General features: G+C 43.9%; 1 protein-coding gene across 1 annotated transcript in view; it reads right to left on the reverse strand.

Moving 5' to 3' along the window:
* LOC147693346 (TRPM8 channel-associated factor homolog) overlaps positions 1 to 25,344 on the reverse strand; it is a 143,796-nt gene that overhangs the window by 16,029 nt on the left and 102,423 nt on the right. The window contains exons 5-7 of the mRNA XM_086933677.1: positions 24,248 to 24,461; positions 19,367 to 19,609; positions 14,188 to 14,522 (exon numbers count right to left, since the gene is read on the reverse strand). Coding sequence (XP_086789803.1) covers positions 14,188 to 14,522; positions 19,367 to 19,609; positions 24,248 to 24,461 — 792 coding nt within the window. The remainder of the gene's footprint in view (positions 1 to 14,187; positions 14,523 to 19,366; positions 19,610 to 24,247; positions 24,462 to 25,344) is intronic.

Below are 25,344 nucleotides of genomic sequence, written 5' to 3' on the forward strand. Positions count from 1 at the left end.
TAAATAATCCCCCACTGAAATACTTGGCTTGGGTGCCAGTTGGCGCCATGTTATGATTACCCGTGTATTTTTCCTTTTTACCTTACAGGTTGGAGATATCACTAAACTACTTCTTTTCCAACCAAAGGTGGAGTTGCGTCTCTTTTGTAGTGTGCCTGGTGTGTCGTCTGTGGATACTGCGTGAATGCTTCACATGTCCTTGGAGTTTGGCCTGCCCGCTTGATGCCATGCTACCCCCTTGAAGATTTGGGTAACCCCCATTTCTTACACCTAGTTCAGTCTATTCTATGTTGTTTATCTGGTATAAAGTATGCTCAGTGAAGACATTGAAAATGGAGCAGTTTATGCCAGTGATATCAAGTTAGCTTGTACAGAGCAGAATCTTAACCAAGCTATATCCTAATGATGAGTCCATAACAAGGGCGACATTAGTCCTGGGTTGCTTGGGTTCAAGTGTAGGGAGGGCCTGGCTTGGGAGTTTGGGATGATCTGTTCCCATTGGTGCAGGGTCAAGACTGACTTGCATATAGCTGGGTACAAACTGAGGTGGCATGGTGTGCAAAATAATGATGGACTGGGATGCAGCCCGAGTAATTTCCAATGGGTGAGATTAATTCAAGCATTCCATCCCTCACCTTTTGTATACTTTACTATGTCACCCTAGGTGAGACAGGTATGTCCAGATGTCGGTCCCAATCACACTGTGCCACTGGTGCTGTGTAAGAGGTCTCCATCTAAGGAGAGCAACAAGTATAGGAAAGGACGTTTTTCAGGGAAGATATTCCTGGTGAATCTCAAGAAGGGGTTTGAAGTGTTGATCCATCCGCAGAAGGAATTGAAAGTGTCTACGTCTCCCTGATAGATAATGGGTATGTCATCGATATAACTGTGCCATACACTGATGTAGGCAGAGAAAGGATTATCATAACGTAGAATGCTTTCTTTTTCAAAGTTGAACATATAAAGACAAGCCAAACTTGGGGCATATGTAGTGCCCATCAATGGGCCCTGTGTTTGGTGGTATAGCTGGTCCTGAAACTGGAAGGAGTTCTCCATGAGGGCCTAAGTGGTGCGCTCAAGAATAAAATTAATTGGGGTAGGTGACGTCCATGTTTCAGAGAGGAGGGTGTTCTCTACTACTTCCAAGGTAGCATTTTGTGAAATGTTAGTGTAAAGGGTATCTACATCGAGGGTGACCAAGAGGTCGGCATGGTTAGTGCGATTGGTTTCCTTAACCAGATTGAGCACATCCCTTGTGTACTTTAGAGAGGGGGGAGTCTTGGTAACTCAAGGGCGTAAGACGTGATCACAAAATATGGAAAGGAGCTTAAGTAAAGACCCTATCGCTGACACAATGGGTCTGCCTGGCGGAGGCGTAATGCCTTTATGTATGCTAGGAAGGACATAGAAATAAGGAATTCTGGGGTTCGAATTCACTAGGAAATGATCCTCATGTTTACCTAGCCTGCCTAAAGCTTCAGCCGAAACTACTAGGAAACTAATGATGGCACTCAATCTCTTCGTCAGGTCCTGCGTAACAGGGGCATATTATCACCTGTCAGAAAGTTGGCAATCAGATTCACGGTCATAGTCCGTAGTTGTCACAAGGACAGTGACTCCTACCTATCAGCTGGTTTTATGGTGATACGGGTGTCATTAGCCAATGACTGCATGGCAGTAAGTTTTGTGTTGGACATATTGTGGTAAGATGGTTTCCAAGTCTGGTTGTCCAACTCTTATAGGATAGCTTGTTCAAATGTTTAGGTTTCAAGGGAATCATGCCTGTGGTGGGCGTAAATGTAGAGGGATTGCAAATCGGAAGTGTCTATGATGGGTTAGTCCTGAAAACATGTTTTAAGCGTATTTTCTGGAAAAATTGATGTAATTCACAAATAGTGCAGAATTTATCAATTTTCTGAGAGGGCACGAACCCAAGGCCTTTGTGTAAAACCGCCATTTCCGTATCAGGCAGGGCTCTATCGGAGAGATTAACTATGAGTTTGTTTTGTTGTGTTTGTTTTTCTGGCTTTATGTTTGTTGTTGACCTCTCTTGGTGGTTCCCGCCACTGCACTTTCTTTTGCAGCGCACCTCTTCTTTTTCCTTACCCTCTGCCCCAACCTCTGCCTAAAAAAGGTGGGTGATAAGGTGGTGTAAAAGCTTGATGAGGACCCTGATGGTACAGCTAGACCCGTTGGGTTCCTAAGTGCTGGCCCAACAAGGAGCTGTCTGATGATAAAGCATGACACCCATCTGGGTGTGTGAGGGCCCTTGCTCCTATCTGACCCCCAGTGTTTCTGAGTGTCCCTTTCCTCCCTCTCTTCAAGGAACTGCATACCCTTTGTTTCACATAACCTGTTTGTGAGCATGTATGCAGGACCCCTGATCGCCCTCTGTCCCTCCTTTATCTTACTAACAAAGTGACTTCCACACCCAACATGTTTGTCGCCACAATCTTTATCTCCACCCAGTGTTGCCCCAAACCAACAATAATAGGGATTCCAGTGGGATCCAATGCATTCGGTCCCTTTTCAGTATAAAGTAAACCAGCCTGGCATCTGTGTGATACCAGTGCCAATCATAGTGACATTGTGCCACCAGATACTGCTGTTCGAAATCTGGGGACTCGTACAGGTGGAGTTAAAGATTACTGGCTGACCAGTGGCTGTTCGTGTGCCCATATGAGTCTAATGACCAGCGTTTCTAGAGTACAGAAGAATGCCACATGAACTGGAACAGGAATATTGCTGAATAGCGAAACCAGCTAGTAATCTAAACGTGCCAGAGAACCATTTGGGAAAGCATAACATGTGTATCTCCCTGCATTGGAGTTTCATTGCCTCCATATATCAATAACATTTAAGTTGTCCAGAATATCGCCTAGTACCAACACCGACTGAGTATGTCAAGGACTTCTGCCTCCTAAAAACATCCTGAATGGAATTTAGCACTAGTTTGTGGTTTTCCCCAAACTCATATTAACATCTCAGTATCCACTTTTCTCAGTTCAGTCTATATATGGTGCATATGTGTCAACCAATTTTTCAGTTTTCAGTGTCCAAATGTAGATACATGATATACGCCGATTGCTATTGAGGCTGAAGTAGCCGAGCAAGTGTCCTGCTGGGCATCTCACCCTCCCCCTATGCTCGGGCCCTCGAGTATTTGACTACGTATTTAACTTCTTGGGTGGCCAAGTCAGTGAACTCGGTCAGCAGTGCCGCATGATCATATAATATCTGGGGGAGGGGGGTCATCTGCACAGTTGTGTCTATATCTCTTAGTTTCCCCTTCACAACTTCCAAATCTCTACATATTTAGCGCAATACACCGGCATGCTTAGAGATACAGACCCCCCGTATATATGCCTCAAAGACGTCCCACAATGTGGACTGTAAAGTTACTGTTCCCTCATTTATCTGGAAGTATTCCCTAATGGCGTGACCCACCTTAGCGTGGAAAGCTGAATCGAGTAGAGCCATGGCAGGGAACCTCCACAAGGGTTGCGGTTTTGGGATCATGGGGAATTCAATTGTGAGGAGAACGGGAGCATGATCAGGCAATGTGCGAGGAAGGTAATCAATTGTCTGGAATTCCAATAGAAGCTGTGGTTTGAGGTAACAGTGGTCGATCCGAGACCAGGGTCCATGTGGGGCAGAGTAAAATAAATAGTTCTGGTCCATTTGGGTGTCACGTGCGCTAAGGGCCTGCCAGCAATGCAGACTTCAAGAGTGTGGTAAGGCCCTGTTGGGTCCATCATGGGGTCTAATGTAAAATTGAAGCGCCCCCCATGATTATGTTGTCTGTGTTAAGCTGTTCAAGCTGCACGGCAAGCTTGGGAAGGAAGTCAGTGATATCTATGTTTGGCACATATACATTAATTAAGAAGAGTGGTTCATCTCCCAGAGAATCCAGCACCAAGATATACCTGACATCGTCATCAGTCACCACTTCCAAGACATGAAAAGGTAGAGACCGATGGACAAATATGCTCACTTCGCGCGAGTATGAGCCATAACTGGAAAAGAAGCAGTGGCTGCCCCATGACGACGCAAATCCATGCACTGGGAGTGGGGCGAAGTGTGTCTCTTGAAGGAAGGCTAGTTGGAAAGTGTGTCTGGACAGATAAGCTAGGACCTGATGTCCCTTCTGAGGGTTAGAAAGCCCTCTCACATTCCAAGATAGACATTTAAGGCGCAGACTGGAGCTGCGCTCAACTAGGGGGGGTTATGTATACAGAGCAACACAGTTCACAGCAACATGCAAATATGCAAGAGCCACACCACCAGCAACGTAAGGAAACATTACTCTGTACCAAAAGCAAACAAAACAATTAACTATTAAGAACATTCCCTCCCTAGCCCCCTACTCACATCGCATACACAAAAAGAAGCACCCGGTGAATACCAATTGAAATTCGACAGACAGGAGAGAGAAGGGAGGGGGGGGGAGGGAGGAAAAGAAAGGAGCAGAACATCCTGCGGAGGAGCCGTGTATATAAGGTAGGCATAAAGAGCTGGATCATTACCAATTTATCCAATCCAGTCCAAACCGGCTTTATTCGACATGTAGTTATAAAAGCACAATTCAAAAAACATTTAGGTATACATAATAAAATATTGCGGCTGAGTTATAGAATAAACCTGTTAGTGGATAAATTAGTTAAAAACTAGTATTTAAATGAAGAAGAAATACAAATTGCACATAACTCACTCCATTTTACTAAAAATGATAAAAATCTAATCCAATAAAACTAGAACAGTTTTGGTAGCGTAGAAACAGTTGCCTTGTTAATTTAATCTAAACAGGCTTAACATATTGCTCAAAGCTGATTTACCCTGGAAGTGCCTTCAGCCTTATTATCCATGTCCACCCAAGGCACTTTGCAACTCTCATTGTAATAAGAGGCAAAGTGCTGGTGCGTATTAGTCTTTCGGCTTCCGCGCTTCTATTAGTGCCAAGCAATTTGCACAGGGGGCTCAGCCAGACCCGTCTTGGGGCAGCATAGGCAGGACAGTCAAAGAGCATATGAGCGACTGTTTCTCGGTGGATCCCACATACCGGGCACATTGTATCACTTTATGTATAACTGTTACACAGCTAGGAGCGTTTGAGATGGAGCATTTCCGAATGATATATGCATGACTTACAAACCATGTTCAATGTTCCTCCGTTGTCGCAAATGCAGTTCGCATGTATCCTCTGTGTCATGCCATGCAGGAGGGATGTCCCAATCTCACAAAGAACCATGGTACGGTCACTAAATGTTGGGAGCTGGGGTCTTGGTCTTCACCAGGTTTGTGAAACTTGTTTGCAGTCTATTGCTGCTTCCAGAACTTTGCAGCACCGTCAGGGTTGTCGAAGATGTGTGCTTTACCTCCGATTTGGATGCTGGGCATAACATTGCGTACTTGACATTCGCTTTTTATAGGGCGGCTTATGATATCCATGTACTTACGAGGCGCTCCTTGCACCATTGGTGTAAAGTCCAGGAAGATTGCAGTGTTGGACCATTGGTGTTTGAGCAAGCCACATTCCCACGACAGTTGCAGCACAGCATTCCGGTCTCGATAATTAAAGAGTCTGTCTAACATCAGTCTCGGAGTCATGCCTGACGCCGGGCGGGCCCCTATTTCCGATGTGCTTGTTGCACTTCAAAGGTATCAGAAACGGCCTCTGCCAAAGATATCTATGAGGACTGTTTCTACAAATTTAGTCATGGGGCCCATATTCGTGGACTCAGCTATGCCGCGATGCAGATACTTTTTCAGCGCCAGCGCGCTTCTAAGTCTTCCGCTTTTTAAGCAGGCTCTAAGCCCTCTCTAACCGCTTCTGAACAGTAGGTTGCGCATTCTCCAAGGCGGAGATTTGTTGCTTGGCTCCTAGGATTTGAGGATCTTGTGCCTCCTAGCTCCCATTAATGTCATCTAATCGAGTGGTAAGTGTGTACAGGTGGGCGTCAATGGCCTGAAAACTGGCCCGCAAATCGGCCACAATTGCGGTTGTGCCCTCTATCTGGTGTGGCTCTGTCTCGGTGGTGCCCTCGGTCTCTTTGCGCCTCGGAGTGTTCCTGGCCCGAAGTTTAATTGGCATTGTTTGGGGTCAGTACGTCCCATCGTATTTGGCCCAGTGCGAGCAGGCATGGCAAAACCCCAAGATCAGCCACTATGGGTGTTGTGCTCCAGTGCCCCATGCTGATTCACTCTCAGCGCGTGGGTCACAGCGCAGGTAGGCCTCAAGCCGCCCACTGCCACCCAATCGCTCAATATGGGGGGCACTCACCACAGGTGTATTTGATTAGCAGTGCAGCAGTTGATGGTCCTCTGGCATCGGTGGGCCAGTGAAAGGGGTGAGACGCGGCTAGCGTAAAACTTCAGCTTTAGGAGACAAAGGTCCTTAGCTTATCAAAATAAAAAGTTTGAATGAAATATAGGCCATGATAGGAAACTATATTTGTCCCCTGTCCAGCCGGACAGGGTATTTATTAACCACGATGAATAAACACTTGTATAAATGATTTTAAGCACAGTCCTGTACCTTACTCATGAAGGACACACGACACATAAGAGAAAATAAGAAGAAAATAGAAAAAAGATTTCACAGGCAAAGAAAGAGCAGTACTGGCCACTTTTGAATGTTAAATTAAAGTGTTTGCCAGACAGCGCTAGGCACAACTAAAGTAAAACACAATGGTTAGGTTGTGAAAGCACTATATGAAGTCTAAAGGAAAACACAATGGTTAGGTTGTGAAAGCACTATATGAAGTCGACGTTTCGATCCCTTTTTGCTCTAATTACAGAGGATCATCATCAGGACTAAAATTGACAACATTTGCCTGCCTGAAATTGTGATACAACCGCCCAAGTTTGGGCTCGTTCTATCTAGAACGGATGGCGTGCCCGCCCTCAGATGTGGCTGACAGCACGATTATGTCAATCTCAGGGCGAAGGGGCTCTACCTGGTGTTCAGGAACTGAGGATTCGCACATTTGTGGTTGGACTCAAAGGTCCGTGTATTTGCCACCAAGAGTTTTCCTGTGGTACAATGTCCTAGTTTAAGGCAGTATACATGGAACTGCAGGATCCGATTTGGATTCAGAGCCTTGGTAGTACAGGGACTACGTTGTAATAGGTGTTCTGGTGGCCAGGGGAGCGATGTCCTATATGTTAAAGACAATATCCGTCGATGGGATGTCGACGCCGCGTCTTCGTAGTGCAATGACTACGTGGCCGTTGGTGTTCTGGGTGCCGGGGGAGCGATGTCCTATCCGACCATTGCTGCGGTTGCAACCCAGGAAAACTCTCGGTGGCAAATACACAGTCCTTTGAGTCCAACCACAAATGTGCGGATCCTCAGTTCGCCATTTGCACAAATATGTGACCACGTGTGCCTGTAACTTTGCCAGCGCGCCAAAAGGTGCCGATGTCCCTTGAGTGAGCTGGCCATTATAGTGGGGACGGGCGGGAAGACGTTTCTTACCGCTAGTGTGTGGTGGACGGGGCCAAATGGGCGGGGCTTCTATGCGAATTCACATGCATCTTGTTCATAAAGGGTCAGAGACCGAGCAGAGCAGAAGATGAGGAGAAAGCAGCCTCCTGGTCACAGGAGCTACACGGGGATGGCGCTCGGGAAACTCATGGATGCAAAAATATGTTTGGCGCAGGACCCCAGAATCCTTCAGATGTCCAAGATATCTCTGCTGCGCGTGTTGGTACAAAGCCATTCTGATCCTGCTCAGTGGGTTCAGGCGCATGCAGCTGCTGCTGCTGGACAATGTCCCATCTCATACTAAACTGCCCCGTACAGGCATATGCTGGAGCTGGGCAGTAGGGTGCAGTGGTATGCGGGTGCTCCATGCCTGGTACATGCACATACCAGTGCCAGGGGGGACACATGTTTATTGGTGCTGTGTAGCAAGTTATGACTTTACATTTTGACTGCACCAGACGGTGGTGCCACCTACACGGATCAGGAGTATCCAGGCACCAGACTTCATGGTGCAAGAGCATAATGGTGCTGTGCAGTACGGGTATATATGTACTGGGGCAGGGGGGCACTTAGCACAATGTGTGATCACACCCAGAGGGCTCCCAGGCAATTGAGCACAAATGATTTGCACACTGAGAGGGCTCCGGGGCAGTTCAGCAGCACGGGGGCTCACACCCACTGGGCCCCGGGGCAGTTCAGTAGCGCGTGGGCTCACATCCCCTGGGCAGCTCAGCAGCGCGGGGGCTCACACCCACAGGGCTCCTGGCCAGTTTAGCAGCGCCACTCTCTGGTTCATCACTGCCACCCTCTGGTTCATCACTGCCACCCTCTGGTACACCACTGCCACCCTCTGGTTCATTACTGCCACCCTCTGGTTCATCACTGCCACCCTCTGTTTCATCACTGCCACCCTCTGGATCATCACTGTCACCCTCTGGTTCATCACTGCCACCCTCTGGTTCACCACTGCCACCCTCTGGTTCATCACTGCCACCCTCTGGTTCATCATAGCACCCTCTGGTTCACCCCTGCCACCCCCTGGTTCATCACTGCCACCCTCTGATTCACCACTGCCACCCTCTGGTTCACCACTGCCACCCTCTGGTTCATCACTGCCACCCTCTGGTTCATCACTGTCACCCTCTGGTTCATTGCTGCCACACTTTGGTTCACCATTGCCACCCTCTGGTTAATCACTGCCACCCTCTGGTTCACCACTGTCACCCTCTGGTTGATCACTGCCATCCTCTGGTTCATCACAGCACCCTCTGGTTCACCACTGCCACCCTCTGGTTCACCACTGCCACCCTCTGGTTCATCACAGCACCCTCTGGTTCACAACTCTACCTTCTGGTTCATCACAGCACCCTCTGGTTCACCACTGTAGATTATGGGGAGAAACCACACCTGCCGAGCTTCAACCGGGGGCTGGTTAATGTGTTACTGAATTTGAGTTTTAAGTCCGGCACCTGCTTCCTTATCTGTAAGTGCTTCCTGTTGTGGTTTAATTTTTGTGACAGCCTGGAGCATTGTGCCATACTTGTAACTATTCTCTGACCCTGCTTCGAGGGTCAGAGCAGGGTCAGAGAATAGTTGCAAGTCGGCAACAATTCTGGAGGCGCCGCTCAGGAAGCACTTACAGGGTTACAGCAGGTGCCCAAGTTGAAGTTAATTTCTTTGTAACCATTTCGTAAATTGCAGAAAATCTGCAAATTCCGCGAACGGAACAGATTTTACTTGCTTCTACTTCTGGCCTCTTATGGGACTTTTCTCACAGGAACTGTAGCCAATTGCCTCCTGCCTGATTCTGGGTCACTGGCAGCCACTATCACGGCCAGGCCCGGCTTTGCATACAGGCCTCATCTCCATAGTGCAGCCCACCCTTCCTCCAGCGAGCTGCCAGCACACTCCATGGTTCACAACTGCAACAGGGTCTATTTAAAATCAAGTGCAACATATCTAGCTAACCACTGCAATCCATATTTTCCACTGTACGCAGGGTGGGATCACAGAGCTTTGCACTTTTCAGCCAACTTTGCTGCTTTTCAAGCCACGCCTCCTTGAGATTTAATTGATGCAAAGTAGAAACAGAGGTTCCCTAGGATTCATTCAAAAACAATTATAACCAACTAATAACTGTATCTAGTACCCAACCCTAGGTATTCCCTTCTCCATAAGGCAACAAGAGTTCCCTGGTTGTGAGCAATCACACAAGACAATCAATTAATAACATACTGGACCATGAGCCAAAGAGAAAAAAAACTAAAAAAGTGAATAATCCAAATTCAATCTTGGTAACAACAATGGAGGTGCTGATGGTGCAGCACACATTAAAAGGTGAGTGATAACAACATTCAGAATACAAGCATGACCACACAGGGTGGGCCAGTATTTATCTAAATTGATAGGGAGAACAATGTCTGTGGGGCCACCAGTAGCTAACCATTTACCAGCCAAACTATACTTTCTGAGCTGCTGACTGACGCTCAGCCTTTAAAGGAGACAGAAGAAGTGAGGATAGACTGGGCTGTATTGATCACATCCAGACTGGCAGTCAATGGAGTTTGACTCATGTTAGGGCTGTCACTGTTAGACAGGAGAGACTGGGCCTCCCTTTTTAATTAAGGACTCTAATTATTTGTTTCTGATGGATTGCCAGCAGAACACGGAACATATTTTGCTGATTGCCTACCCTTCTTGAATTAGTCAATGTCCATGGAGGATGGTTTAGTGCTAAAGGAAGATTTAAGGTTTGTTAAGTTGCCAGGTGAGATCGTTTCTACATTATTCAATTCACAGCGTTCCAAAGCTGAGCGGCAAGACCCATCCTTGATCTCCCCAGAAGGCCCTACATCACACCCCACCTCAAGCTACTACACTGGCTCCCGCTGCAGAAGAGATGCCAGTTCAAGATGATGGCCCACTGTAATATGTGGTTATGTATTATAATAAATGTGTGCATTTCTTTAAGTGATGTGGTCATATTTAGAATGTAGATTGTTGTAGTTTTCTTGTCTATTAGAACTTTAGCCCATTAGATACTCTGCTGCTTTGGCTGGAGGTCGTGGGTCCTGTGGATGGAATAAACTGAAACTTGAGTTTTCCTGCATTCTGCATGGTTTCCATTATTTCATACATACTACATTTTATGGCAATGCTTTTTATCTATTGATTGGACCCACCGATCTACAGCAGACATTTACAAGAAATTCAAAGGAGATTAAGACCTTTGAATCAACATGGATACTCCTACTGTGCGTCTTGCTGTGCAGTATTGTGGTAATGTGCATTTTATTCTTGACGCTACTTGTTGAGCTCAACCGGCTTGTTGCTGTTTAAAACTGTAACGAGCGATTCCTTGCACTACTGCATCTTTCAAAAAACATTCTCGTGCTTACCTCATCAGCGCTTGAGTTGTTCACTCTTTGCTGACTGCCGCACTTGCATTGTGCATTACTTTTTCCGCATGCGAGCAGGAATCTAAATGTGCACGTCATTACGTCACTTATCTTTTCTACAACAAGCTCCACTCACTTTAAACAGCACGTTGAGCACGTTCGGCGGCCATCTTTACCCATCTCTTGTCAATTAAATTTGGAAGAGTTTATTTCAACAGTTTTCAACGTGAATGCACTCATTTTGGTACAAATACTCAACAGTTTTCTGCTCTTCACTTCAAGATCCACAAGTAATATTTTATTTATTTCAATTCTTTTGACATTGTGCTTATAGTATATTATGTGATAAGCACCCTTTACTTTGTGACATGGCTACAGCTAATACTGTTATGCAACCACCTCCATTTCTGGAGATCGCTGGTAAACCATTAACACCTTGACATAAATGGTTTAGAGTATTCGAAAATTACCTCGAAGCTATTGATGCCAGCAAATTTTCACCTTCAAGAAAAAAAGCCTTGTTATTCAACCATTTAGGCAGTGAGGGACAAGACATTTTTGACAATTTACCAGATTTTCCAGCACCTTCTGGAGATAAAACTTGGGATGTTTTTAAGGAAGCTTTAGCACTCATTGGCAAACAATATGTAGATGAACCATCTGTTATGGTTGAGAGACACAAGTCTTTTAAACGTAAACAGATGGCTGAAGAGTCTATTGAGGATTATTTAGCAGTATTACATGTTTTAGCTTCAAAATGTGTATTTGGAAATTATTTAGATACTGCTTTACCTGATCAATTAGTGTTTAATTGTTTCAATAAGAAGATTCACGAACATATTTTAACATGCCAAAAAATCAATCTCTAGATGAATTCATGGATATTGCCAGAAGTATTGAGCGTTCAGTTGTATCATCCAATATTGTAACTGAATCTTCAACTTCAACTTCTTCAGATAATGTGAAAGTAACTGTGTCTAATGTCAATGATTCTGATGTTAATTTGATTTCACATAAGAACATACCTAAGAAAACTAGTGAAAAGAGGGTTGGAGGTGCATGCTATATGTGTGGTTTAAACTTTCATTTGGGCAATTATCCGAATTGTCCAGCTCAAGGAAAAAGGTTCAACAATTGTAGAAAAATTGGACATTTTTACACTATATGTAATTCTATCAAAACAAATGTAAAGTTAGTCAACTTGATGTTGAGAATGACATTATTGCCGAATCAATCAGTATTATTTCATTATCTGTTAAGGTTAATGCTTTGGGTGATTGTGAAAAAAGGTGTAAAGGTCCCATTTGTGAAGTTCTAATTGGTGTGATTAACCTTTGCATTATGGCCGGTTCAGGGTCTCCTATTACCATTCTAGCTGAAGACACGTTTATTAGGTTTTGGTCTGGGAAACTTTTGAAGTCTACTACCATAAATCCTAAAGCATTTGGTGAGTATGATATAATCATGAAGGGTTATTTTGATGACAACATCCTATTTAAAGGAAAGAATATCTATACTAAAATGTATGTTGCAGTTAATGGACATGATATACTTGGATGGCAAGATCTGGCTAAACTAGGAATTATTCTCAGACCTGGGCACACCGAACCAGTTATTTTGGGTGATATGCCAGCGTTAACGGAACAAGAAGCCAACACACATGAAGGGTTGGTACAGGACCTGGGTTCTAAATTTCCGGATGTTTTAAAAAAAAATGGTTAAAAATGTTCAACATACTATTAAATTGAAAAGCAATGCTACTCCTGTAAAACAAAAAGTGAGACCTGTTCTACTTTCTGCTAGGAATGATCTTAAAAAAGTATTAGATGATATGCTTTCCCAAGGTATTATTAAGCAAGTAGACTCTGCAGAATGGATTTCTGCTGCGGTCGTGGCACGCAAAAGTTCTGGCGATATACGCCTATGTGAGGATTTGAGAGTTCTTAATAGAAATATCCTGGTTGACTGTCATCCCCTCCCTAGAATCCATGAGATGCTTGCCAAATTAGGTGGAAGCAAATATTTTTTAACCATTGATCTGCGCTCAGCGTACCATCAAATTCTCTTATCTGAAGATTCTCAACCTCTTACTACATGTGTGACACCTGTTTGTGTATACATGTACCAGCGTATGCCATTGGGTTTGGAATCCACTGCCAGTGTATTTCAAAGATTAATGGATCAACTATTTGGTGATGAAAAGGGTATACAGGCATTCCAGGCTGACATTTTAATTCACACAGAGAGTTTAGAGCAACACGTAACCTTGTTAGAGAAGGTCGTGAGTAAATTGGGACCACAAGGAATGACTATCAACATTGACAAATGTAAGTTTATGTCTCAAGAAGTCAACTATTTGGGGCATAATATTTCTAAAGAAGGTATTAAACCTAAGGTTTCGTTACTGAAAGAAATTAATGATGCACCCATTCCTACTGACAAGGATTCACTTAGAGCCTTTCTGGGCTTAAGTGAATATTATGCAAGATTCGTTCAGGGCTACGCTGTCATTGCTAAACCATTGAGAAATCTTTTAAAAAAAAATACTAAGTATGTCTGGTCTGATGAATGTCAGAATGGTTTTTTTTCAGTCAAAAAATTAATTATAACTGCTTTTGCTTTTAAACCGTGTACCCATGGTGAGAAATGTATTGTCACGGTTGATGCTAGTGCCAAGGGTCTTGGCACGGTTTTAAGCCAAATTGTGAACAGTCAGGAGTGAACTGTTGCGTTTGCGTCATGCACTCTGAATGATGCTGAAAAGAACAAATGGATTTCATTTCTGGAACCCACATTGGGCTTCAGAGTCTCAGTCAGATTGCATGCATAATTGCGAGCGGTGTTGCACCACTTACCACTGTGAAGGCAAAGGTCACTACTTGACTTATCACAGAGTTACTCACCTACTCGAAAAGCAAAAGTGAATCATTTGCATATGCTAGATGGCCATGATGAAGTGATAAATGAATTGCATTTTTGTGATTAACAGGTTAGATGAAATACATCTGTTTCTCCTGTGATAAAAATGGGCGATGCCCCTCATTTGTTTGTTTATTCAGTAGTTTCAAATATTGTCCCTGCTGGGCAACTTGGTATCTTTTTCAAGAGGGAATGCATGTCAGTTTAATGGTTTGAGTTTGCCAAAACATGGATTCTGCATTTGTGATAAAAAGAACTGTGTGCCAGGTTTCAGGGAGTGTAAAGTCATGGATATGGAAGATTACCCAGAGGGTTATTCTGGAGATGAGACCTCCACAGACTGCAGAACCCATATGATTTCACCCATTTCCCGCCAACGCTCACCTGCAGATATGTCTCCAGAGCCGCCCAGAAATTCCAGTCCTCGAGCTTGGCCCCTTTATGGATGTAGTTCTTGATGGTCTTCTCTCTTGCTTGTGGCTCAAGGTTCGTGTGAGCTTTGCTCCGCGAGACCTTCAGCACCTTCTCGCTCACGTAGACGGACCAAAGGTTGCAGGTGGACTCTTTGGTGTAAGGACTGAGGTCCCACTTCCAGACTTGCCGATTGTGCCCCAACTCGTGAATGGGACCCCAGTTTCCTGCAGTATTTGACTCTACTTTGAGGAAATCTTTACAGCTTTCTGCGAGACCCATGATGGGATATCCAGAATGCATGTAGCCTGAAATGAGAAGCCAAAAGATGACTTTTACCTCATCCTGCAGAAGACCCATCCAAACACTGCACATGAACAACTGGTTTGAGGATACCGTAGCTGAACACACAGGGTGTTTCACACATTAATACTAAACCAAATAATCCTAATTCTTAGTCTTAATTAGTATTAATAACTCTTGGAAGTAGCTCTATGTAAAGACAGGGGGTGAAGTCCTCACAGACCAGCTTGGAATCAGAAAGGCCAGTCTGTGGCTTGGATAAAGTAGGTTCTCCCTACTCTTTATAACTCCTGGTTCCTTTTGACTGAGTGACCCTGATAAGGTATGATGTAGCGCTCTGCCCCGTTAGCACATCAGGGGGAATATTTACTATGAAGTGGCAGAGCATGGCGTTAACCTCCTTGGCATAACACTGAGCGCTCTGAAATTCAGGGCTGCGCCATATTTACAACAATATGGTGCAGCCCTGCATTCTGCCCTGTGCTGGGGCTAAATTTAACAGCCTAGAACCAACGCAGGCACCCTTGCATCATAGTCTCCCTTCCTGCTCATAAGCAACCTTGCTTAATGCAGCACACATGGAAGCTGCAAAACGTCATTTTTTTAACTCGATTGTTTATGTACCGGAAGGGTCACCTTCCTGCACATAAACAATCAAAGGCCTTTTGCTGCTTCTATGTGTGCTGCAGCACACATAGAAACAGAAAAAACGAGGAGAAATGAAACATTTCTCCTCATTGCGCTTGTTTAAGGCAAAGGTTTTCCTTGGTCTTTATTTTGGCACTGCCCCATGTTTACGCTGCCCTTGTAAATATGGGGCAGCGTCAAAATCAATGGGTGTTGCGGTGGATTCCCACCACAACACCCATTACCCACCCCTTTCACGCTAAGTATTGCGCGAAAGGGGGCCTTATTCACAAGGTAGCATTAAGCCACGTTCAGTGTCTTAGCGCTACCTTGTGAATAAGGCATAGGGGCCGATTCATAGAACTAATCTGAAACAAAATCCTAAACTCATAACTTCTGGTATCCACAGAAGGCACTTACGAATTTTTTTATTCACAGAAATCACTTACGACTCCTAAATTTACATCCGCAGTCTGGCTGGAAACTCCGCACCCGGACCGTACTATCAGGATAGGGCCGTACTCTCCGGCTCGAGCCGCAATGTCAACGTGTTTCCACACAACACCCATGGAACCTGATACATTCCCAGATTTACAAGAAATCGTCAACCTGGGAATGCGTCAGAATGCTACGCCTCCTTAGGGGAGTCGTAGAGCGGAGCAACTAACAGAAATGTTTTCATTTCTCCAAGTTGTTTCCTCATTCTGTGTGTGCTACATTATGCAGCACACATAGAAAGTGGAAAACACCTCTTATGAACTATTATCCCAGAACAAAGGCACCCTTGCACCAGGGCGCAAGGGTGTCTGCATCAGCGCAAGGCAGCCAATTGTGCGCCAGCGCAGGGGAGAGCACAGGGATCTGCCAAATTGTTGTAGATATAATGCATTCCTGTGCTCTGAAAGTAACGCAGCACGGAGCAGAAAAATGGCTTGTAGCACCGTGCTGCGTTACGTTCTTGCAAATAAGGCCCCCCAGTTATCACTAGGAAATTGTCTATTTATGTTAGGAAACATTTTTACAGGATGAGCCCACACCACTTTTTACCCAATTTTTTAACTGATGCTGCTGGTTTTTCTTTTCCTGGGCTCAAATTTACGAAAAAGTCACACAATTGAGCCACCAAAGTTGCTGCGCTGCATTGTGTGGTTAGGAGAGAGCTGGAGAGCACCATTTCTAGAGAGAAATGGCACTGTCCTCCCCTCTCCCCAGCGCCGATGCAGAAGTTTGCTGCCAAGCAACAAACACACACTTTTGCACCATAGGGCAAAGGCATGTGCCTGAGTCCAGCATTGGTTTTGTATGCCCTTCCAGTACACAATACTATGCTTAGACTGAATTTAAAACTTGTCCTACTTTGTATGTTTTCTATACAGTGCAGGACAGATGCAAAGTTGGAAAAGAATAGAGAAGTGAAAGCATTTCTCATTATAATGCCTGTTTCAAGTGATGTTAATTTTTGGCGCAAAACCCTGTCTTCTATCTTTGGTAGATAGGGATTCGCATTATAAAACATGTGGTTGCATGTGAAGGCCATGTACCATTCATGGAATGCCCCTTTTCACAAGTTTGGATGGCTTTTTCTAACAAACAAACGCTAATACGAATTGGCGTTGGTTTGTAAATCCAAAAATAGATACCTCGTTGAGTCTGCGTTAAAATAGTAACACAAACCTGACGCAAAACCTTTCTAAATATGGGCCCTAGTGTACCAGGCCCTGCTAAGTAGGCTCCAGTGCAAGTTCTCTGACACCTCAAACTATATGTGTGAATAGGTGATACCTGATTGGGATATAGAGCTTTCCCAGGGAGGCTCTGTTATGGCAAGGGTCAGCTGCCAAACATATTCCTAAAGTTGGTGGAATTTTAGCAATGAGCCTGGCATTATCACGTCAAGGAGATGTGCCAATCTGATGCCCTGGTGCACAAAGCTTCAACATATATGTCTGATTGCATCACAGCTTAGACTCTCGAGTGACCTCTTGAAACTTAAGAAATGAACTCCATTGACACATCTGCCCCACAAACCCTCCTCTCTTGGGGTCATCACTCCTTAGTCTGAGGAGCAGTTCTTTGAAGCTCTGTTTGTCACATACATGGAGACATCATTCACTGAATGCCCTTCATACAATCCTGAGGCTGGTTTTGTGAGAGAGGCTTCTCCAGGCCTTTGGACTGATTATGTCCTGCTGTGGCCACAACCCAAGCACCATGAGGTCTTGTATGCCTTTTGTGAGGCAAGAAGTGGGGTTGGAAGCGCACACCAATTAAAGGTACTCAAAAGGTAATCAAATATTGATAACAAATAAACAATCTTAACAAAATTGGTGCAGCAGTGTAACCCTCGCTGTCTAACAGGGGTCAATAGACAAAAGTGGAAAAATGCTACCAAGACGGTTGCAACATAGCGCACTATCCACAAATGGTCACAAAGTGACCCTCTAGGTCATTGAATACAATTTAACAACCCTATATCAAAAATGAATCACAAGAATAGCAAATATACTTGTAAATGTAAATCTTTACAGGTAATTGTTGAAATCCCCAAAACATTTTTTTACATTGATATCATTTTTTAGTTGCATTCGCATAGAAATCAAAAGCATGAATTCCTTATACATGTATCTTGAGAACATTTACAAAGAGACAGATATTCAATTGTTTACGAAAAAAAAATTAAACGTGGGCCCGATGCATTTCGGGACCTGAGAGTCCCTTCTTCAGGGGAAAATCTACAAAGAAAACAATGAACATATATCACTTAACATAATTGCGTTAATACGCAGCGAGAGGAAAAAACAGCAGAAAGTTGCACGTAAGTACATAAAAGTCCGTGGTTAAATGATGGTATTGTGATCAGAAATTACCAATGCTATAAAGCAGCCATGTGTAGAACATATAGAAGGAACCAATGTACTCCACATATCCAAAAACGTAATGATAATAAAAATAATGATAGTAAAGGTGGATAGAACACTTTGTGACCATGTGTGGATAGTGCGCAGTGTTGCGACCGTCTTGGTAGCATTTTTCCACTTTTGCCTTTTGTGAGGCAACCACATCTTAACTGGTAATATAGTACTTTTACAGTCTTGGAGGTCATGTGCATAGGGTGTCAGAATCAGGAGCCATGGGGCTAGATCCAAGGCTTCACATGGAACAAAACAGAATGGAAGTGCAGGGATAGAAAATCAGTCACTGAAATGCTACGAGTAGTTGGTGTAAAAGCAGCAGATAGAAATATATTTATTAAACCTACATTGTACACTCCAAGCTCTTGTATGATGGTAGGACAGAATCCACCAGGAGGGAGAGTCCTCGCGCGCACAGTGTGACAAGGCGCATCATCGGCTTCCCCATACTCGACTAAGGAGCATTCGGGGGACATTGAGTGGAAAAATTGACTCCCCGACTGATCTGCAGTGGGACTGTGCACTGAAGTCTTAGAAGAAGTATGGACTATGTGTGAGACAGTAATGCACTGGAGTTGTGTGCAAGGAGTTTGCCACCTCTCTGAGATCCCATTGACCAGTCCCTGTCACACACAAGAATGAAACGAAGAGCGGATCTGACTCTTAGACGTGCTGATCTACCTGGAAGTAGTGGATGAACTGTGAGATTGGATAAAAGGCTTGGCCTAGAGCAGACAGGGCTGCTGTAAAAAGCAAGGATGGAGAAATGATTTGTGAGACTCAAACAACAGAAGGTCTCCATCTATTAGCATGACAACCAAGCCTTCCATGCTGCCTGTGGGAATAGATCTCAAAGTATTGCTCCCAGCCAAGTACTGACTCTTTGCACCCGCAGAGGCCTGGTCAGGATAGGCATATATATTACTGTAATATGTAATACGTATATTTGGGGGGAAGCCCATTTTATACTTGGAAATAATTGAACATATTCTTGAAAACCTCAAAATAGTGACTGCCCCTGCCCCACAGAGTGTGAAGTAAAGCTTGATCTTTGCGGCTGGAGCAATGTTATTTTATTTGATATTTTGATCTAAATCTGATGAATCTTCTGATGCCATCTTTCAGATAATTGATTACAGAGTAAACTTCAGACCCTGGAATGTGCTGTGATTGCAAGTGCCGAGTAAATATTGAACACTCAAAAAGTCAGGGTGAACTCTACACTGGCCAGGGTGTGTGGCATGCACCAGTCCTACCACTGGTACCACTTGTGACAAAATTGGATATGGTAGTGTGTAGGAGAGAAGTACCTGGGAGCAGTATTTGGACATCCTCCACAATTCTCTCTGGCCTCTGGAAGGGGAAAGGGATGGTGGCCAGCTCGGCAATCGCTTCCATCATGCGGTCCCACATGGACATGAGGGCGCTGGGCTTCTCCACTGCTTTGGCCTTCTCCGCAGTGACGGTGAAGATGATGTTCTCAGTAGCAAACTCTGCCCAAGGGGCAGGATAGTGCCGGACAGTGTCCAGCCAGGCAGAGTCAGTTGTTTCTCCTGCAGCAGAATCAAATATGATGTTTATGTACTTGTTCAATCAGAACACCAGAGCTAACCAGCAGCAAGGTAAAGATGTGAGTTGTCTCTATATACCCTATCAACTTAACCTCTGAACATAAGCAAAAACAACTGTGTAAAAGCTGAGGTCCCACAACTGCCCCTGAATGCCAGGCTAGCTTTTGTGTAATTTTTTCAGTCAAGGAAAATCATCTGCATGGTCCGGTGGCTTGGTGGACTAATGCGTCTACCGTAGGGGCCTGTGTTTGACCTCATGGTCACAAGTTCAAATCCCGGTGGGTCCACTCAGCCTTTCATCCTTCTGAGGTTGATAAAAATGAGTGCCGTTGGGTAACAATGAACATATGTTATTCAGTGCCAAGATATCCTTCTGGGTGAACCTGCGATTTCCAAATAAACATGTTATGTTAAAGAAATGGTGAAAATCTGTGCAGAAAAAAATCTAGTAAACGACCCATTTTGAAGTATCCATGCACTCCTAATTATTTATTGACACTAAGGGCCCGATCGCAAGAAAAGGTGTTATTTATCACACCAGCTAAATAACAATATCATGGAGTAAGTTATTGGGAAATAACATGCACATTTTGGTGTTTAAAGCCTTCGGTGCTCATTTTTCTCTGAAGACTTTGGGGAATGAGAGGTAGGTAGAATTGTGTGTATCCACACAGATTTCAGAATTTTCCACCACAGAAATGTGAGGAAAATGTTTTTATTTTTTTACAAATGTTGAGGTTTGCAAGGGATTCTGGGTAACAGACCCTGGTGAGAGCCAGTCACATCACCCCATCCTGGATTCCCCTTGGTGTCTAGTTCACAAAAATGTATAGTATTGCTAGGTTTCCCAAGGGGCTGGCAGAGATAGGGTTCAAAATCTACAGCTAGTCACTTTGCAAAAGAAAGCGCAAGTTTTCACTGTGAATATGTGGTGTGTCCACGTTGCATTTTGGGCCATTTCCTGTTGCGGGCACTAGGCCTACCCACACAAGTGAGGTACCTTTTTTCTCAGAAGACTTTGAGAAATGCAGGGTGGGTAGAATTTTGTGGATCCACGCAGATTCCAGAACTTTCCACCACAGAAATGTGAAGAAAATGTTTGTTTCTTTTACAAATGTTTAGGTTTGCAATTGATTCTGTGTAACAGAACCTGGTGAGAACCAGTTAAGTCACCCCATCCTGGATTCCCCTGGGTGTCTAGTTTTGAAAAATGTATAGGTTTGCCAGGTTTCTCTAGGTGCTGGCAGAGTTAGGGTTCAGAATCTACAGCTAGGCATTTTGCAAAAAAAGGGTCAATTTTCACTGAGAAAATGTGGTGTGTCCACGTTGCGTTTTGGGCCGTTTCCTGTCGCGGGAAATAGGCCTGCCTTCACAAGTGAGGTACAATTGTTCTCTGAAGACTTTGGGGAATGCGGGGTTCAGATCTTTCCACCACAGAAATGTGAGGAAAATGTGGGATATTTTACAAATGTTTAGGTTTGCAAGGGATTCTGGGTAATAGAACCTGGTGAAAGCCAGTCGTCACCCCATCCTGGATTTCCCTGTGTGTCTAGTTTTTAAAAATGCATAGGTTTGCTAGGTTTCCCTAGGTGCCAGCAGAGCTAGGGTCCAAAATCTACAGCTAGGCACTGTGCAAAAAAGGGTCAGTTTTCAGTGTAAAAATAAAGTGTGCATTTTCAGCTGTTTCCTGTCTTGGGCACTAGGCCTACCCACACAAGTGAGGTACCATTTTTATCGGGAGACTTAGGGTAACAAAGAATTGTATAGCAACTGTCATTACCTATTGATTTTTGATGCATTTCTGCCTTCCAAACAAAAGACAATGTTTAAAAAAGAAGTCATTTTGAAAAATGACCGATATTTCTCATGCTAGTATGGGCACTCACAATTTCGGAAATGTGCAAATATCTGCTTTTTCTAAACTCTACATTTTGTTACAATTCCATAAATACATAGGTGTCTTTCATACCGATTTTTCCATGTATATATTTTCCCAAATTAAATGCTATATACCCGGTACATAATAAAAAACCATTGCAAGATGCTGCTCAGATATTGGCTCTGGGTTCGTCGGGTTCTTGGTGAACCTAATAGTCCTATATATCCCCACAACCATAAAGTTCCAGCAGATGTAACAGTATATTGTTTATAAATAGCTGCCATAAATTTACAGGTGAAATCATTGACACAAATGGCAGTTTTTTCAACTAATTTTCAAGTTTTCCTATATTCAACTGTTAGTTTCTATAAAGAAACCTTAAAAGATCTACACAAATGACCCCTTGCTGAATTCGGAATTTTTTCTACCTTTCTAAAATGTATAGCTTTCCAGAATCCATTATTTCTTTCATACCCATTTCTACCATTAACTGGAAGGAGGTTGAAAGCAAAAAAATTGAAAAAATAGGCTATGTCCCAGAAAAATGCCAAAACTGTGTCAATAATTTTGGTTTACTGACAAAAGTCTGCTTGTCCCTGAAAGCTAAGAAGATGGTGATTTCAGCACAACAACCCCTTTGTTGATACCATTTACAGGGGACAAAAACAGATGCTTTTATCTGTGCCCTTTTCTCCCATTTAAAAAAATAAATAAATGAAATTTAGCTGTATTTTGGCTAATTTCTGGGCCCCCTCCAGGGGAATCCACAAACCCAGGGCACCTTTGGAATTCCAATGATGTTGGAAGAAAAGGACACACATTTGGCGTGGATACCTTATGTGGTCAAAAAGTTTCAGGGGCCTATTTGCAAACTACCCCACGTAGCCAAAAAAGGCTTCGCATGGGGAGGCCTAGCAGCAATGGGGTAAACACACCAAAATCCTCATGGTAGGGTCAATACTGTACACATGTCCCCTGTCAGATTTTGGCAGTGTTTGACTGCTGAGATTTAAGGAATGCTGGGTTATTTAACACATCTGATAAATATCGGATGCAATAAATAAAATCAAACTCATAATTCTGTCCTGTGCATAGATATTGATATATGCACGGGACGGAATTAACAGGCCAATTTGTAATCTGGGCTTTGGTGTCTTACTGAGAGTTTGGCAGATAGGATACTTCGTCAAAAAGTGACGGATATCCTGTTTGCCATTTTAAAAGTGCAATAGGCTATTATGCACTAAGGCAGACTGGGCGTCTGCCACGTTTGTGACAGGGCATCCCATGCTGTAAACTCTAGATAGGGCACAAAGTTCTCAAGGTGAAAAATACCTTGGTCATCAGAAACATGATCAGAGAAGCAGATATCAGGCCTAGACTCCTATTCCAAACCATTAGGCTCTGCTCCAACCTATCAAACAACCTAAGATTCAAAGATTGAAAGTCAAGGCAGAGAAAATAGCGGAATTCTTTATAATAGAAATCAAGACGATGCACAAATATTCAAACCAAAGCCTTTGCCAACCCCTTATATTGGAAATATCTGACGCCTATATTTGAAATATCTGCAACCTAATGGTCATCCTTTTCTAGCCTCTTAAAATTGAAGAGCTCTATAAGATTATGTAGCCCCAAACCCATGAAGGCATGGAGAAGAGCATCTTCCAGAATTATTGATCAAAACCTGGGCTGGGCCGCACACCTCAAAACAGTAACGTCATCAGTGGAAGAGATCTTACTGGAGAGGACAGTTATCCTTCTACTAAAGATGTCAAACTGGTAACCTTGCAACTCACTACATGTAGAACTAGGAGTGAGCTCCTGAATACAATTATTTCCAGATTCTGGCTGAAACAGCCTGGAATCATACACTCTCCACACCATATTGAGGATATCCTCGAAATCCTGGACGAAGGTGATCCCTGCGGGCAGCATTCAACACTGTAAACCACACAACCTTGATGAACATCTTCTTGCCCAGAAGAGGAATAGGAGGATCAGCCCTCGATTAGTTGCAGACACTACAGTCTGCTAGAATACAACTCCTTAAGCTTGACTCCTTTGAGTCATCAAACTACACCTTAAACTATTGTGTAGCACCAGGATCGTCTCTCCCCTGCATCGATGTAGCCCTTGGATGGAGACCACACCAGAAATGATTCACAAATCGAATATTGCATTTCACTGATATGCTGATGAGTCTCAGTTTCACCTAAGAGATTATAATCCCTCAAACGTAAGCAACCGGAAAGTCTTCCTCAACAGATTATCAATTAGACATTATCCTTCTCTCTGAAACTGAACTCTATGATGATTCATTCTCCTTGCTTCCTGAAATCCCACCCACCTGTTCAAAATGTATTAGTCGCCTTAAGAAGCCCATTGAATACCAGCAGCCGGATCTCTAGTATTTCCAGTTGACAGCTCCATGAATTCCATTGATCATATCAATAATTTACCAAAACCACACAAATACCAACCACATGACCTACACAAAAGGAAAAACTTCATCCCTGCAGAGGACTTCATAGCTTTGGAGCTCTCACATATAGACAGTGGAAATGCCTTTTGACAAGTCTCCCTAAATCCACAATCTCACCCCTCAAAATCAACCTACATGAATCAGTTCCTCCTGGTAGCAAACATAAAGTAATCAGCCCACAAATTGCTTCATTAGTTTATCATAGTAACAGTGTCTATGCCCTGTGTTCTACTCAAGTTATGAGCTTCATACACACCATGCTTGTAGAAGGGTGCTCGCACCGCCCCTTTTATGGTGACTGATAAAGGTCCAAGCGCGCAGCTGGCTGGCACCAGAATATAGATGAGGCCGCCCCACAGGTTGGAGATGGTCATCTTCTCGCTCTTAACCTCGTAGATCCTGATGACTACCGATGGGCGAAAGAGTTCATCTTTAGTACTGAGGTCATCTGATTGGCATCCAATCTGCACCTATAAGATGAGGCAGGTGCAGTCAGCACGTGGAACGTGGCATGGCTTTAATTTTTGTCAAGGGATTACATTATTTTTCAATAGAGACTCCATGAGTTAGTGTGCACTCTAGTCATCCAACCCACATGTGGATAAATAGTGCTGTGGATGCTGTGAAGCTTTCGGTATCACTCTTTCTAAAATTGTATACATTTGATGTTGCACTTTGGGTTCTCAGTGGAGCATTTTAACATTTTAAACAGTCAGACAACTTTTTAATTTAAAGGGAGATTGAAATCCTTGTTGTGGGAAGTGGAGGGAATTTTCTGGATTCCTCTTCTGGGCCTGGACATTCTAGAGGTGCCATTTTGGTTAGTGCGCACTCTAGTCGTCTGGCCCTCATGTTGATAAATAGAGCCACGGAGCAGACGCGCGCAGCGGGCGCCCCAAAAGCAAGCCTGCCTGTGGCTGTCATCATCCCGGAAGCGTCCAGCGCCAGGAAAGCTTCCAGCGCCATCCACTATGCCAGCTCTCTTCTAGAGGGTAGGCTCATCACCTTTTATAATAGCTCAACTCTGCACAGTTTGGCCACCATTATGAAATTCGCTCCGCATTGCTCTCCTTTTAAGTTTATTGAAAAGTATGCTTGTCCTGACTGTGCATGGACCCCTAACATGTTAGAAAACAACAGAGCCTCCCCCTCTCCTGGTAAGTCCAGCAGGAAATCAAAATAGTTCTCTTCAGCTGTAATAAATGTGAGGTCTCTCCAGAAACATGAACTTCAGGTGTTTGACATACTAAACGATGGAAAATTGGATGCCTCATTCCTCGCAGAAACTTGGCTCTTTGATACGACCAACCCTACGTTAGCCACATCAATCCCTATGAATTACAGAGTCCTGAT

The sequence above is a fragment of the Lissotriton vulgaris genome, chromosome 8 (genome assembly GCF_964263255.1).
Source record: "Lissotriton vulgaris chromosome 8, aLisVul1.2, whole genome shotgun sequence".
NCBI lineage: Eukaryota > Metazoa > Chordata > Amphibia > Caudata > Salamandridae > Lissotriton > Lissotriton vulgaris.